Source organism: Magnolia sinica, chromosome 1 (genome assembly GCF_029962835.1).
Source record: "Magnolia sinica isolate HGM2019 chromosome 1, MsV1, whole genome shotgun sequence".
NCBI classification, from domain to species: Eukaryota; Viridiplantae; Streptophyta; class Magnoliopsida; order Magnoliales; family Magnoliaceae; genus Magnolia; species Magnolia sinica.
Window position 1 is genome coordinate 11,175,434 of NC_080573.1, and position 15,487 is coordinate 11,190,920.

Here is a 15,487-nt window from a genome sequence, read left to right on the forward strand (position 1 = left end):
CATAGTTGGGTTTTCTCATTTCCTCTTGAGTAAACTGATTTTATTTTATTTTGCAATGTAATCACTTGTGCATCCAAACATGCCTTGGGATAACTGTTTCAACTTCATAGCATCAAAGCTCCAGTTGAACTTCAGCTGGACTAAACCCTTACTAACCATGGTTTTCCCTGCCCTTTACCACAATGATTCTGTGTGTTTTCACCATTCCTATCATCAAATGACTGAATCCTGGGAAACTGTTAGCTTGCATGTAGCCTTAGTGTTCCATGAATGCTTCGACCCGAGAAAAAAGAGAGAGAGAGAGAGAGAGAGAGAGAGAGAGAGTGCTCTGAGCCATGGTAGGTGAGCCTAGATGCTCATGGATTGAGCCTAGGTTATTTCGTAGCCCAATAGTATCTTTTTGTCACCTTGTCTAAAGAATCAATGGGTTGGCCTGCCCATCCCAATCTGTTCAACACTGTTATGCATACTTCTAAAACTTGGTGAGTCGACCCAACGCAACTCAGTCTACTCAACTTGACAAATCAACCCAATTCGCTATAAGAAACTCACTGACGAGCTCTGACTTGGCAAGACAGGTTGAGTTTGGTTGTTGGCTCAGTTGACTGAACACAACTTGAACCCAGTCAGCTGGTGAGTGCTTTTTTTTTTTTTTTTTCAAATAACAAAATGGATTAATTTTGGAAGTTAGATTCAAACTCACAATCTCCAAAAAAAAAAATAATAATAATAATAACAATGCTTACCAGCAGGCGATGCACAGTATTTATGCTTTGATTAGCCTATTCTTACTCTCTAACTATATAGATTATTACTCAAATATTTCTCTCACTTATTAAATATCAAATCGATTGGATTCGAGTCTTCAAGTCGACCCAACCTGGATGGATATTGAGTCGATTTTTCGGGTTTTTAAACTAGATATTAAGCAGTCTTTGGGCATGACTTTGGTTTAAGCAATAGCTTGCAGGCTGCCTGGCCTGGGTTCACTTGGTGCCTTAGTTCATCGACTGAACATGGATACACTTTGCCACGGCCAGGTGCAGCACGAGCTGTCTCTTCCTCTCTTTCTTTCTTTTTTTCCACCTTCCCCCTCTGCTTTGAAGACAACAAGGACGGTTTTTCTTTTGGGCTGCTATTTGCCATTGGATGTCGCGAATACAAGCCCATATAGTTGTTTGTTTGTTTGTTTTTTATTTATTTATTTATTTTTATTTTTTTAATACCAAGAAAAGACTGTGATCCTAATTATCAGCCGTTTATGATCTGGGTGGCCAGTTTTAGAATGTAGAGATTGATGCTCTGATTTAAGCAATAGCAGGATCTATAGCAACAACATTCATCTTTTTTCATATTTCAGTTACAACGTCCATTTGTGTGTGTGCGCTTGCGAGCGTCATGTTTCATGTACTTGGCCGTATGTATGAAGAGACCCACATCAGCCTACCCCAAGCATACTAAGTATTAGAGGAAGTAGCATACCACATACCCATTACCATCCCTTGTACTAGAGCAACTGCCATTCATTCAAAACCATAAATTTTGGGCCTATTTAAAAACGACTTTAAAAAATAAAAAAAGCCATAGTAGGCCCACCATCAATCAGTTAAATAGGACTACATGATCTTGATTGGGTTTTTTCAGCCCCATCCATTGTGGATCCCGGATGACTGAATATCAATGGTTCAAAAAGATAAAAAGTGGATAATAATCAAAGGTCAGGATCTGCCAGTAAGCAAAAAACAACAACATGGCTTCGCCCGGGTTCGAACCGGAGACCTTCAGTGTGTTAGACTGACGTGATAACCAACTACACCACGAAACCTTTGTTGTTAACTTATATTGAAATAATATTATATATTCATTCTTCCTACACCAAACAAAAGGCATAAACTTGAAAATTGTATTGGTTTAGAGTCTTGGCTGGCCTTGCTGTGAATCTTACGTGAAATCCATTCTAAATACATTATAACCACTTTACTCCTGGCCCACGACTCAAAATTCAGCCAAACTATGATTCAAGTGGACCACACCTTTGGAAGTAGTGTACAAAGCAATGTTTACCCTCCGAAATGTTTCCTTATTGTGGCCCACCTGAATCACGGATAGACCTGATATCTAGGCCGTGGACCTAAAATTTTAGTGCAGCATCTAATGGTTGGAATGAATTTTATATAATCATAATGATAGGCCCTATAAAAATTAAGGGTAGGCATTTCTCTCCCAATTCTTCTATGAAGTGTGGCCCATCTCAATCATAGGTCATCTTATTATTATTATTTTTTGCCTAAGCATGTTGTGGTACTACACATCTAATAACATTTAAAGCCCTATACAAGAGCTAAGGTTCTACATAAGAACTTGATAATTTAAGCCTTACACAAGAGCTAAGGTGTTACACATGAACTCGACAATTTAGGCCTTACACACGAGCAAATGTCTTACACATAAACCCAATGAATTAAGCCACGCAAGCCAATGTCCTACACAAGAACATAGGGATTTAAGCCACACAAATCAAGGTCTTATACAACAACTAATAAAAGGTTGTCCCCACATGATAGACCGTGGATGTAAGTGAGACCAATCATTCTTAGAGAGAAATATTTATGATGTTAGAAACCAAACATGCCTTTCTATTTTTGAAGTAGAAAACCAAACATACTTATCTCAAGTTACTTGTGGCATAAGTAATTTACAATTTGGATACCACTCAATAAAGTATATTTTAAACTTGTGTTAATAAGTTACATTTTAAACTTAAGTTAATTTGGTAAGCACCATCATAAAGTGACTTACATGATGAAAGTTACTTATCCTCATTAGTTAAAAGTTTTTTGCTTTGCAACCTCTCTCTTTCTCTCCATGCGAGCACACATGATGGGCGGTCCACATCAAAGGTGGCACCTGCATTGTGGATGGTCCACATTAAAGGTGGGCCCCACATTAAAAATGACCCACATCAAGGTGAGCCCACATAATGGATAATCTACATCAAAGGTAGGCCTCTAATGACAAATGGCCCATATACAAAGCAAGCACTACATGATGGATGACTCACATAGAATGTGGGACCCACACGATGGACAGTCCATATCAAAGGTCGGCTCCACATGAGATTGAAGTTGGCCTCACATGATGGATGACCCACATCAAGGTAAGCCCCGTATAATAAACGGTTCATCAAAGGTCAACCCCTAATGATGAATGGCCCACATCCAAGGTGGGCTCGTCATGATAGACCGCATAAATCGAAGGTGGGGCCACACGATGGATGGTTCACATCAAAGGTGTGCTCCACGTGATGGGCGGCGGACATTGAAGGTGGGCCCCACATGATAGACAATTTATTTTGTTGGCAGGCCCCACATGATGGATGACCCACATCAAGGCAGGCCCCACAAAATGGACGGTTCGCATCAAAGGTGCTGAAGATGAATGGTCCACATCCAAGGTAGGCCTTGTATGATAGACAATATGGTGGGCTTCAGAGATAGATGACCCATATCGATGTGGGCAACACATGAGGACAGTTCAAATTGAAGGTCAGCTCCTAACGATGAATGACCTTTATCCGAGGCGGGTCCTGCTTGATTGACTACCCACTTCGAAGTTAGGCCCTGCGTCATGGACAATGCATATTAAAGGTGGGCCTGCATGATGGACGGCCCACATCCAAGGCAGACTATGCATGATGGATAGCCGACATCGAAGGTGAGCCTTGTAAGGTGGATGGTTCACATTGAAGGTAGGTTGCACATGATGGATGGTTTACATTGAAGACAAGGTTAAGGCGGGCCTAACATAATAAACATTCCACATCAAAGGTTGGACCTACATGATGGACAATCGATATTAAAGATGGACCCAACAAACTTGAAAGATAACTACTCATCTGATGTTGAAAACTAGACATACTTTTCTACCCTTCGAAGAAGAAGCATGTATTTTTCCAAACATACATATCTACTAAATAAGTAAAAACTAAGATAAGCTGCAAAATAAGCTACTTGATGTATAAGAAACTTATGTAAAATAACTTACAATCCAAACACCCTTTTATGATATGGTTTGCTAGTTTTAAAATATAGAGAACTAGATCAAATTTTATGTTTAGAATATAGAGCTCTTAAATAAATTTAATTTTAGAATGTAGAGATTGATACTCTGATTTAACCAATCATATGCATGCAGGATCTATAGCAACGGCATTCATCTAATTTTCATATTTCAGTTACATCCATTTATGTGTATGTTGCATATACTTAGATGTATATATGAAGAGAAACACATGATCATATCCCTAGGGTACTACATTTTAGAGGAAATAGCATACCACAGACTTATTTCCATCCATGTACTAGAGCAACCGTGATCCATTCAAAAGGGAAAAAAAGGGGTGGGGTGTAAAGTCTTAGCCTATTTAAGAAGGATAGTATGCCCAACATCAAGTGGTTAAATAGGCATTGGACCACCTGATTTATTTGGGTTTTTTCAGTCCCCACCCATTGTGGATCCTTGATGGCTGAATATCAATCGACACGGATTTGCTACCAATAACCAATGGCGAAAACTAAAAAATTCATGGATTCTCGGTAAAACCCTGCCAAGTTGCAAAACTGGAAAAGCAAGGTATTCCTAGTTTTAAACCCAAGCTCTTGCCCTGCCACACATGGAATAGATCCCATCAACATCCAAGTAATGCAATGATTGGAATGATACACACCAAAACAAGGTTATTCATTGATGGTGAAAGCCAATACCTCCGTGCACTTCTAGTCTCCGTCCTACACGAGAACTTCGTCCGAGTATGTCCACTGGTCGTTGAATGATGGCAGTAAGTGCCTATGAGAAGCAAGCTGTGGCCTACCGTGATGTTTATGAGAAATCTGGCCTGTCCTTTCTACGAGCTTATTTTAAGACAAGAAACAAAAAAATGAGATAGATCCAAAACTCAAGTAGGCCACACGAGAGTAAACCGTGGGATTGAAGGACCACATGTTGAAACATTTATATGGCCAGAAATGTTTTTGGTGTTTTCAGTTCTATCCCAGCCGTCGAATATCAATGGTCAGAAATGATGACCCATCAAAAATAAAAACTGGATAATATCAAAGGTCAGGATCTACCTGTCTAAAAGTTTTTTTTTTTTTTTTAAGGCCAGAAATGGTGACCTGTCAAAGGTAAAAATAAAAAAATGTTTTTGGTGTTTTCAGTTCTATCCCAGCGGTCGAATATCAAAGGTCAGAAATGATGACCCATCAAAAATAAAAACTGGATAATATCAAAGGTCAGGATCTACCTGTCTAAAAGTTTTTTTTTTTTTTTTAAAGGCCAGAAATGGTGACCTGTCAAAGGTAAAAATAAAAAAATGTTTTTGGTGTTTTCAGTTCTATCCCAGCCGTCGAATATCAATGGTCAGAAATGATGACCCATCAAAAATAAAAACTGGATAATATCAAAGGTCAGGATCTACCTGTCCAAAAGGGGAAATGGTCAAAAATAAAAACAAGATACTATCAAAGGTCAGGATCTACCTGTCGAAAAGTTTTTTTTTTTTTTAAGGCCAGAAATGGTGACCTGTGAAAGGTAAAAATAAAAAATGAATAATATTAAAAGAGTCAAAATCCGATGGCTTCGCCCGGGTTCGAACCGGAGACCTTCAGTGTGTTAGACTGACGTGATAACCAACTACACCACGAAACCTCAATTGTTAGAATTATGTTAAACAATATATTATACTTGTATTATTCAAGGGAAATTAAATTCAAAACGCTCAGGCTACCCAAGTTTATGTGAAATCCATTCTTCCCACCAAGTGCATCATCCCATGATAGGTCCGTGGCAAAAAAAAAATAGACACATCAGCGATTCATCTGGACCACGCGATTGGAATCAGTGCACAAAGCAACACTCGCCCTCCAAACTATTTCCTTTATTATGGCCCACTTGAATCCCGGATAGACCTGATATTTGAGCTTCATATCTAGATTTTGGCACAGCATCTAATGTTTGGAGTGGATTTCATATAAGCATCACAGTGGGCCCTATAACAGTGGATCCTATAAGAATCAAGGGTACATGTCTCTCTCCGAACTCTTGTAGTGTCGTACACCTGAATCATGGGTTAGCACGTGGTATTACACATCTAGTGATGGAAGTGGATTTCACGTAGACATGACTGTGGGCCCCTTAAAAAAATCAAGAGTGGGCATCCTTTCCCAACTCTTTTCTTTAGTGTAGCCCACCTGAATCATAGATGGGCATGATTTTTTTTCCCTGGCCTACGGTGGTATTACACGTCAAATAATTAGAGTAGATTTAACACACACATCACTATTGGCCCCTTAAAAAATCAAGGGTGGGCGTAAGGAATAAGGGGTCGTTTGGCAGCATAAAGTAACTGAGGGCCCGTTTGGCCGGGTGGATTGGAAGGGATTGAATGGTATTAGGGTGGATGGCATGGATTTCTAGGTAATGATGGTGTTGTCAGTGGATTGTCTTGAGATCCATCGGATTGATATATCCCTGGATTGCTATATTCAGTCTGTTTGGCGCGCCTGGCCAATCCCGGTATTAAACCTTCTCATCCCTTCTAATCCCTCACACCAAACACGTCCCAGGCAAATTTGAAGGATTAGGGTGGATTTGATGGGATTTAAATGTAATGATGGTGTTGTCGACAGATTGTCTTGAGATACATGGGATTGGGATCAGATCACCAACTCTGTTTGGCACGCCAGGCCAATCCTGGGATTTGACTTCCAATCCCTTGCAATACCATCCAATCCCTTCCAATCCGACCGGCCAAACGGGGCCCTGAGGGTTTCAAATCCAGGGGGTTTCTAATCCCCTCTTTGGGGGGGTTTGCAATCCACGGTGAGAGCTTGGATTACACCTAAAATCATTTCAATAGTTGCTGGTGTAACATGTGTGTCACTATACACTATATTTCTATTGGGCACATAGCCCACTAATGATGATCAGCACCGTCCAAACATTGTCCATATTAATCAATGATTAAAAATTGTTGGTCAGTCACTCAGACATGATCTTGTGCTTGCAGTCCATCCGAGACTTGGAATTTCATCATTTTCAGGCAAAGCATATATTTCAACGGGCTTATCACAACCATAGTGTCAAAAATTATATATCTCACTAATTAGGGATATTAAAGTTGATTTAGTAATTAAATTCAAACCCTTGTATATATACCATGCATAGGTATTTTTGAATTAAAGTTGATTCACACTCCAGGGTGCCAAACACGCTGGGAGGATTGCCAATCCAGGGGGTTTCCAATCCTGGGGGTTCCAAATCCCCGCTCCCAAACAGGCCCTAATATGATTTGATGGGACAAAGTCAAAAGTGGTTTGTTCCAACCATTGTGATTTAAGAGTGATGCTTCATCTACAGTCTGGCCCACTAGTTGATGGTCTGGATTGATGTATACCTAAGCCATATGTACGATTTGTAAAATGATGAAGGCATCCCCTCCATAGGGTCATTCCATGAATAATTACAGGGTCTTGCTCATCAGAGAATGCCAAGCTTGCTAACAGATAGGATTTTACATGTGGCAACATCCAAACCATTGATACGGTGGCCCTTGCCATTGACCAACCTCAGTTTATAATTGTCCAATAAGAGAGATTTCACAGCCATCCCTTGAGCAGACAGGACCATCTCAACGGTTTGGTGATTGTCCGCCACAATATTCTCAGACAGCCAATTAATGTATTAAATATGGGACATTCATCATATGAGCTCACCATCAACATGCTCTGGCCCAAAAAAACAAAAAAAAAGATTTGACTGATCAGGTAAGTGGAACACACACCCTTTGTTTTAGTTTTATTTACTTTTCCTATTCATCCAAATGTTTTATTAAGGTAAGATTAGTCAAATGGCTTGATTGATATATTCACAGCGCCCACCTGATGAACTGGATCTTTGATAAGCCAATACATAGGACTTCTAACCATGAAATGATGGAAAGATTTGTAAAACCTATGAATGACCTTGGTTATTGTCATTGGGAAAATTGAGTTTGGGATGATTTTCAGACATCATCCAAACAGGCCCTCAAATTTTACTGCTACCTCTTCATTCACATCATATCAAGGAGATACCTGGTAGAACTTACACCAACAAGTAGCAGATTTACTCATATGCGTTTGCTATTGAACTTCTGTTTTTCAAATGAATATTCTGAACAAAACAGCACCATGCCTCGGCCCCATGGCCCCACCACTCCTTTTCGATGACAATGAAGGAACCGGCAATTATCTACCTCCAAATCAACTGCTAACAGTTACATTTTTATTTTATTTATTTATTTTTCATTATTTAATGGTCCTGAATATCTTTTGTTAACTTGAGAGCTTGTTGATAGTAGGCTAGTATCAACTAGAGATGAGGATTTCTCCTCCATGGACACATTTTCCTTTGGTTCCCTGGAATCTAAAAAGAAGTCATGAATGTGTTTCTGGGAAATGGATTTCCAGTGAGAGAGATTCTGCCTATGGTGTTTGGGTATTGGTAGAACTATTCTCAAGAATCAAGTTGTTGTGTTTGAATACTAAGAGTTGTTAGGAGAAGAGAGGCATTTTATCCTTTTAACAAATATGACTATAAGAAGGGAATCCATTTCCCAAGATCTACCCTTTTACAGTTATCATGGGAACTCATTTCTCACTTTCTTAGGACCCAAATACAAACATCAGCCCCTTGCTGATGGAATCTGTTTCCCAGAGGCTGGATTCCCAGGAGCCAAAACACCCCACAGAATGGAAGTTGCAAATAAATTGCTTAAACACATAATACAACCTCAAAACTAGAAATATATAGGCATGCCTTTATAAGGTGAAGCATAGAATGCACATGTTTAATCCTAACCAAGCTATGCCCAAATCATCATCAGACAACCTGCTAACAAGTAACAGAGGGCAACATGGACAAGTACCTGGCAGCTTAGCCTCAACCCACTTCTAGCAATTTCTGGCAGTCGCTGTTCCAATTGCTCTGACAGATGTCGTCCTTGTCATCATCTAAAGCCTTATCCCAACTAACTAGGTGAGATACCCAAATCCTGTTCTGCCACTCCACTCTGTCAAGGACCATATCCTCAGCTAATTGCTCCAAAGGTAGACAACCTATCAAACAGATGATCAACACAATGGGCCTGAGAGGAAGTGGACACAGAGATGGTCATGTGGCTCATGCAATACTCCCTCCCTCTGCTCTTAGTGAGGGGGAAAAAAACAGAAGAAGAAGAAAAAAACAAAAAGCGTGATTCAAATTTACCTTTGAAGAAAAGGAAGAAGGGATAGATGAGACCCTATATGACGGTCTGATGTCCTCATTAAAGTCTGTGCAAGAAGCATGCATATTAATTAAGAAATCCGTGAGGGAAATGAGATTTCCTATCTGATGAGATAATCCTAGTTGTAGCCTACTCTTTACTTGAAATCTCAGGTCAAGAGTTTAAAGGAAATCTAAAAATTGTTGTAGCCTACGCTTTGAAATCTCGAGCCTGGAGTATAAAGGAAATTCTGCAGATAATTTTTCTAGTAGATACATGATGAGAACTTGCAGTTTTGGTGAACTAGAAATTTACATGGATAGCATAATTCTGAACAAAATCTGGTTTCCATAGCTATTCACCTAGACTACGATATTTATAGAGGTTGAAGAAATATGTTCAGCCAATCACTGCTGTGTTGGTGAAAGACACCCTTGATGAGTTTGACTAAGTGTGGATGTTGGAGCTGCTTCCTTTGAACTGCTGGTAAATCTCAATAGCACTTGAAAGGCTCTGTTTGGTCCTTGAAGAGTGAGTGTGTGTGTGTGTGTGTGTGTGTGTGTGTGTGTGTGTTTCAAAGGAACAATTGCTAACAATAGACATGATTGGTGCCGCATCAGTTGTTCCTTGTCTTCCAGTGGAGAGAATTGAAAGCAAGTCGAGACGATTATATTTTTAGGTCCAACTTAAACATTTCCCTCCCTGTAGTTTTGCCTGCTACCTTTGGTTTTTTGCTTATGTTACTGTATGGCCTGATGGTGGTGAATTGGAGTTGGTTGGCACCCTCGCCCCAGTAGAGGGAACACAAATAGAGTATAAAACAAGATAAGAGTATAAGTTGAAAAAAACATAATATATGCTGGCTTTGGTAACTAACTTGGTATGGTATAAGCATTGGCAAACTAATGATCGTCAATGTTATAGAATTGAGGTCCTGATCTCTTTTAGACTTTTGGAAAGCCCTGTTCAAGATAGGTTGAAGGAATTTTTCTTTTCTTTTCTTTTCTTTTCTTTTTTTTGAAGATTTGAAGGAGAATTTTCTTCATTAGTTGTTTTGTTTCAGAAATATTGGAATTTTCTTCATCAGTAGACTGTCCTAAAATATTTGAAATTTTAGGAGGGTGGGGGTTTTTGGAATATTTTTTAAAATATTTGAAATTTAGGAGGGTTTACCTATGGCTCACTCCCTCCTCTTCTTTCTCTTTTGACAGGTTAGCTTTGCTGGAACCCGAGACCACACCCTCCCTTCCTCTCTTCCTCCCTCTCTAGTCACTTCCTCCCTCCCTAAAATAGTAGAAAATATTGGAGGACCACAACCTAAAAATCTAAAATAGTTGTTTTGCTCTGCGTTCCTCCTTCCCACCTTCACTCTATCAGGGAATAGTCAGTTTGCTCTTTCAAAGTGGCACAACCTGTGAGACACTTTATTGTTGGTATTGTATCTGTTTAGAATATCCATTAGTCCACCTGCAATATTGGAAAACCAGTAGTGGAAAAATCACACACTTAGAATGTCATTTCTCAACAATTTATAAAGAGTGAAGGTACGCACATTCAGAAGTGACACGAGGTAGGGAGACTTTACTGTTGGGAATGGTGATGAAATGGGATAGATTGCAACAAAGTGACCATTGTCAACTTCCATGCCCATAGTTGGAAACTATATTTTCTCAGAAGTTGAGTTCATTTCCTCCTTTCATCTCTATCTGTGCACTATAGCGTGTGGCATTTTATTTCAACCAATCATTTTTCATTAACCACCATTCGATGGAGTCTTTTAAGTCTTAACAAATAGCCCTCCATGTAATCCATTCTCCTTCGAAACCACTTATTACTTGGGATCATATGGGTAGGCATATGATGCCAAGGAAAACCATGCAAGGTGGGACAACAGCCAGTATGGTGCTCTCTGCCTAGTGCATATGAATAGCACTTTTGTACATTATCCTCGCATGCATTTGGTTAGATAAATTCATCTACAATTTTGCCTATTTGTGTAGCAAAATGGTTCATTTTCTTTTAGTGACCCAAGAGACGCGGACTGAACAGTTGTAGGTGGTATGGTTGGAATGAAAGCATTTTAAGTATGCAAATTGCCATCAATTTCCTATTTTTGCTTGATTTATGTACCCGACCGCCGTAGAAAAGAATAACAAATTTGTTTTCCTTGAACAGCAACCAGCATTTCACATTAATTAATATCATTTTACTAAAATGATCAATCAATAATTGTTTAGAACGTTCAATTTTAAATCTCAAATGATGGCACAACAAAGAAAAGTCTATAGAATAAATGATATTAAAGAAACCAAACTTGATTAAGTTACTTGCGAATGATATGGATCATTCTATTCTGATCCTCATCTATATTACATGATAGATTACCCACTCCCAGCATCCACCCCAGACCATCCTAGTCCGATAAAATGCTCCCATTCTTTGGAAATTATTAGGACGAGTCAGCTGGCTGAGATCCCACTGCAACGTTTGTCCTTTGCATCCAAAGGAAACTCCTCCCCCATGTTGTTTGTTGAAGTTCACATAGTTGGAACTTGGAAGAGATGGACAGGGATACACCTAGGCCAAACTGAAGTATATCTATGAACAGTCCATTAGAGGACGTCAGTCCAACCCCGCCCAGCCCAGCCAGCCCACGAGCTAAGGCTTATATTGAATCATTCCCACTAACCAAATACTCATACTGATAGTGTCAAAGAACTGAGCTGGATAGGCCAACCTGTTGAGTCCTTGGACAAGATTGGAAACAGGCTATCAGTCCTAGAAATTAACCTGGCCCTAATCCATGGGCTTCCAGGCTCACCTAAACTGTCTCAAAGCAAGTTGGGCATCTCCTACCCTCCCTCCCTCATGGTGATCTCTGGTCCCTTACCTGGTAAACAGGTTTGAGGCAGGTAAACCTCAAGACATGTATACAAAACACGTCCTATGAGTTGCACTTCCTCCATGTGCTGAAGCATTCACAGAAAACTTCACCTACATGCAGGCCAATAGTTTCCTGGAAATTGAGTGATTTGGATGATTGGGGAATGGCGAAAAATATACAAAATTCTCAAGGGAAGGAAAGGAGAAGCCTGGGTCTGGACGCACAAGTGATTTCAATTGCGAACATTCAGCTTAATCAAGAGGAAAGAAGAAAACTTATTGATGTTACCTATGCAGAGCATTGTCATTTCATGTATTAGTATAGACAAAAAGTTCCTCAATAACATTCATTTTCATTACCAAAATAACCAATTGTTTCTAGAAACTCCAATGCACAGAATAGCAGCATCTCATACAAAATTACACTGGTTATTCAACTCCTCAGTCCTACTTCAACCTAACAAACCTTATCATCCTCCCTATTGAGGCCAGCCTTCTTCCACTTCCTTCCACATATAAGCAGTGCTTGGAAACTTCTCCTTTAGCTTCCCAACAATCTCTCGTGCCTCATCCATCTTTGATTCCTTCACAAGCCCATTCATCAGCAACTTCATCGTTGAAAAGCATGGCACCCAATCCTTCTCCATGCACTCCTTACTCAACTGCAATGCGGTATCGAATTGCCCACCCTGACAGAGATAGTAAATCAAAGTAAAATAGCAACTACTATCTGGCTTGCAGCCCTTCTCACACATTTCATGAAAGAGCCGCTTCGCTACTTCCAAATTTCCTTCCTTGCAAAACCCATATATAAGATGATAATATGTAACTACATTCGGCTTCAGACCCCTCGCTTTGATCCCATCAAACAAAGCCTTCGCCTCAGCTGTTCTCTTTGCTTTACAAAGACTCTGTATCCTCACGTTATGTGTACTGATACCCGGAAAACAGTCATTCTTCTTCATCATTTCCAAGACCTTCCCAACATCACCATATTTTTCTTCCGCATATAAACCTGAAAGCAATGTATTATACGTGGTTGCATTCGGTTTACATCTTTTCCGATCCATTTCGTCTATGATAGCGTAGACTGAATTAGACTTACCGGACTCACAGAAAGATTTTACAACGGTGTTATAGGTGTTGATGTCGGGAGTGACATTGTAAACCTTGGGGAATTCACGGAAGATTCGAATGAGCTCGCCATAGTCCTTGTTGAGCTGGCAGGCGAAGAGGAGGGCATTGAGGGATCCGGCAGTCCGGCAGCGCACACCAAGCTCTTCAAGGCGTTGGAAGGTGTGAATAGCCTCGTCAAGCATGCCGGCCTGGCCGTAGAGGACGATGGCATGGGAGAGGGAGCGTTCGGATTGGAGGTCAGGGCGAGATGTGAATTCGTCAAGGAAGGATCGGAGGGCCGTAGCGGAGGCAGAGGATTGGGTTTTGGAGAGCTTGGAGACAGTGATGGAGAGGGCGATGCGGTCGAGGTGGGACGCAGGGGTGAGGGAGGCAGCCCGGGCGATGTCGACGATGCGGTTGGGATCGGATTCGGATTTGAGGAGAGCGAGGGCAGTGCGGGATTTTTGCTTGCCGGTGAGAGTGGAATTGGGATTGTCGGGGGTTAGGATGGATGCTGCAGAGAAGTGACGATGGGAGAGGTGGAGGGAGCAGAGGCGGGAGCGGATGATGGAAGCCATGGATACTCAGATGAAGAAAGCTAGGGTTTTTAAGAGAAAAATGAGAGAGAGATTAGGGTTTTAGCTTCTGGATGCAGAAATGGCGGAATTATCAGATGCAGGAAGCAATGGATTTTCAGAGGGAGATAGTTAGGGTTTCGAAGAGAGAGAGAGAGAGAGAGAGAGAGAGAGAGAGAGAGTAACTGCAACTAAGGAGCAGACATGGAGGATGATGCTAGGGTTTGGAAACTGGTTTTTCCGAAGTTAGGAAAATGCCAGAGGCGACTGGGACGAGTGGGATCATCGTCCATGTGCCAGAAGGGCGCGCGTGAGAGAGACCGCAGCTGTTCATGAGGCGGGCCCCAGCGGTTTTATGCGCCTTGTTCTGTAATTCAGGCCGTTCGATTCATTGGGTCTGGAGCACTCCCAATGGTTCGGAAACGGATTGCCACCAGCCAATGGCTGATGGTCGGTGCCGTGGGGCTCCACCATGATGTAGGTGTTTCATCCATGCGGTCCATCTATTTTTCAGATCATTTTATGGTACGAGAACAAAAATAAGGTATATCCCAATCTCAATGGACCACATTACACATTACCCTTATGGGGTTGCCGTCGGAAAATCCAACTCGACAAGTAAAGCCAGTTATGGACCTCAAAGCTCGGAGGGGAGACCTCGGGAATATATGAAAGATAAGCAAAGTCAAGTCCTCTCTCTGCACATCTCGACTTCGAGCCACTATCCTCGTTTAATAACTTGACGACAAAAAGGTCAATTTATTTATTAGTCTTGGTCCGAGGCTTGGAGCCGAGGCCATCTTAGTTTGAGGTCCAGAGTCGAAGCAAAGGGGATTCGACCAGTCCCGACTACTAACACTCGGCCTTGGTCCGGGTGAGGCCGAAACTGAGGCCAGATGTGGACATTCCGAGTGCCGAATCAGGAAACTACCCAAACGCGGACATGACCGAATATCTCGCCCGCGGATACGCGCTATTAAGACACGTACGTCACACAGTCCAAATATTACAAATAATATCTCCACAATCATAATATCCCGCTGATTGAGTGAATCACGCCGAGATTGACGGACGTGGATCGTTTAACCCATAAGTATAAATACCAGAGAACCTCATTGCTACAGGTATGCAATATCCCGCACCTTCTCTCTACATTCAACTTAGACCCAGATTCCGTAGCCTAACTTAGGTATTGGAGGGTCCCCCGACTTAGCCAGGGTCTCATTTGCTCACTCTTTTGTGCGGGACCAAGGACTTTCGAAGGTTCACCGCATTGAGTGGAGGGTGGTCCAGATTTTGACCTCAACATTTTTTGGCGTCGTCTGTGGAAAACACAAACGAAAAACTAGTAGGGTTTACTGGAAATGGCGAGAGGAAAGAAAAAAACGATAGTGGTGGAGCCTGAACCTAGTGGGCAAAACTAATCTTCTTCGTTGCTACACACCGAGTCGGCTCTAATAGGGCCGTCCTAATAGATTCAGAGCCGCAGAGGAAAATACAAAGAGCTGCAAAACGAAGTCCAGATGCTGAAGGACGAGATTAGCTGAATGAAGGCGCAGCAGAACCAGCAACCACCGCTAAACCTGGTGGAAGCCATTCCAGCGCCCAA

At 41.3% G+C, this 15,487-nt stretch overlaps 1 protein-coding gene, 1 long non-coding RNA gene and 2 other non-coding genes across 5 annotated transcripts; all 4 read right to left on the minus strand.

The window, feature by feature from the left end:
- Window positions 1–1,751: 1,751 nt before the first annotated feature.
- On the minus strand, window positions 1,752–1,825 carry TRNAV-AAC (transfer RNA valine (anticodon AAC)). Its single transcript has one exon. It is a non-coding gene; the product is annotated as a tRNA-Val (tRNA).
- A 3,807-nt stretch (window positions 1,826–5,632) lies between these two features.
- Window positions 5,633–5,706, minus strand: TRNAV-AAC (transfer RNA valine (anticodon AAC)). The gene has a single exon. It is a non-coding gene; the product is annotated as a tRNA-Val (tRNA).
- A 2,922-nt stretch (window positions 5,707–8,628) lies between these two features.
- Window positions 8,629–11,800, minus strand: LOC131218785 (uncharacterized). Of its 2 annotated transcripts, none has more exons than XR_009157951.1 (2): window positions 9,307–11,800; window positions 8,629–9,155 (listed from the first exon to the last, which is right to left on the minus strand). It is a non-coding gene; the product is annotated as an uncharacterized LOC131218785 (long non-coding RNA). The 2 variants fall into 2 exon arrangements; XR_009158071.1 differs by having other exon boundaries at window positions 8,629–9,184.
- Window positions 11,801–12,520: 720 nt separating this feature from the next.
- Window positions 12,521–14,190, minus strand: LOC131239787 (small ribosomal subunit protein mS86 (rPPR1)). Its single transcript, XM_058237657.1, has one exon. It carries the CDS (start codon window positions 13,879–13,881, stop codon window positions 12,667–12,669), a length of 1,215 nt encoding a protein of 404 aa, XP_058093640.1. The 5' UTR covers window positions 13,882–14,190; the 3' UTR covers window positions 12,521–12,666.
- Between the last annotated feature and the right edge of the window lie 1,297 nt (window positions 14,191–15,487).

What these genes read in the sequence shown, in the direction of transcription:
- LOC131239787 (XM_058237657.1), bottom strand. Translation starts at nt 13,881, where the DNA reads ATGGCTTCCATCATCCGCTCCCGCCTCTGCTCCCTCCACCTCTCCCAT.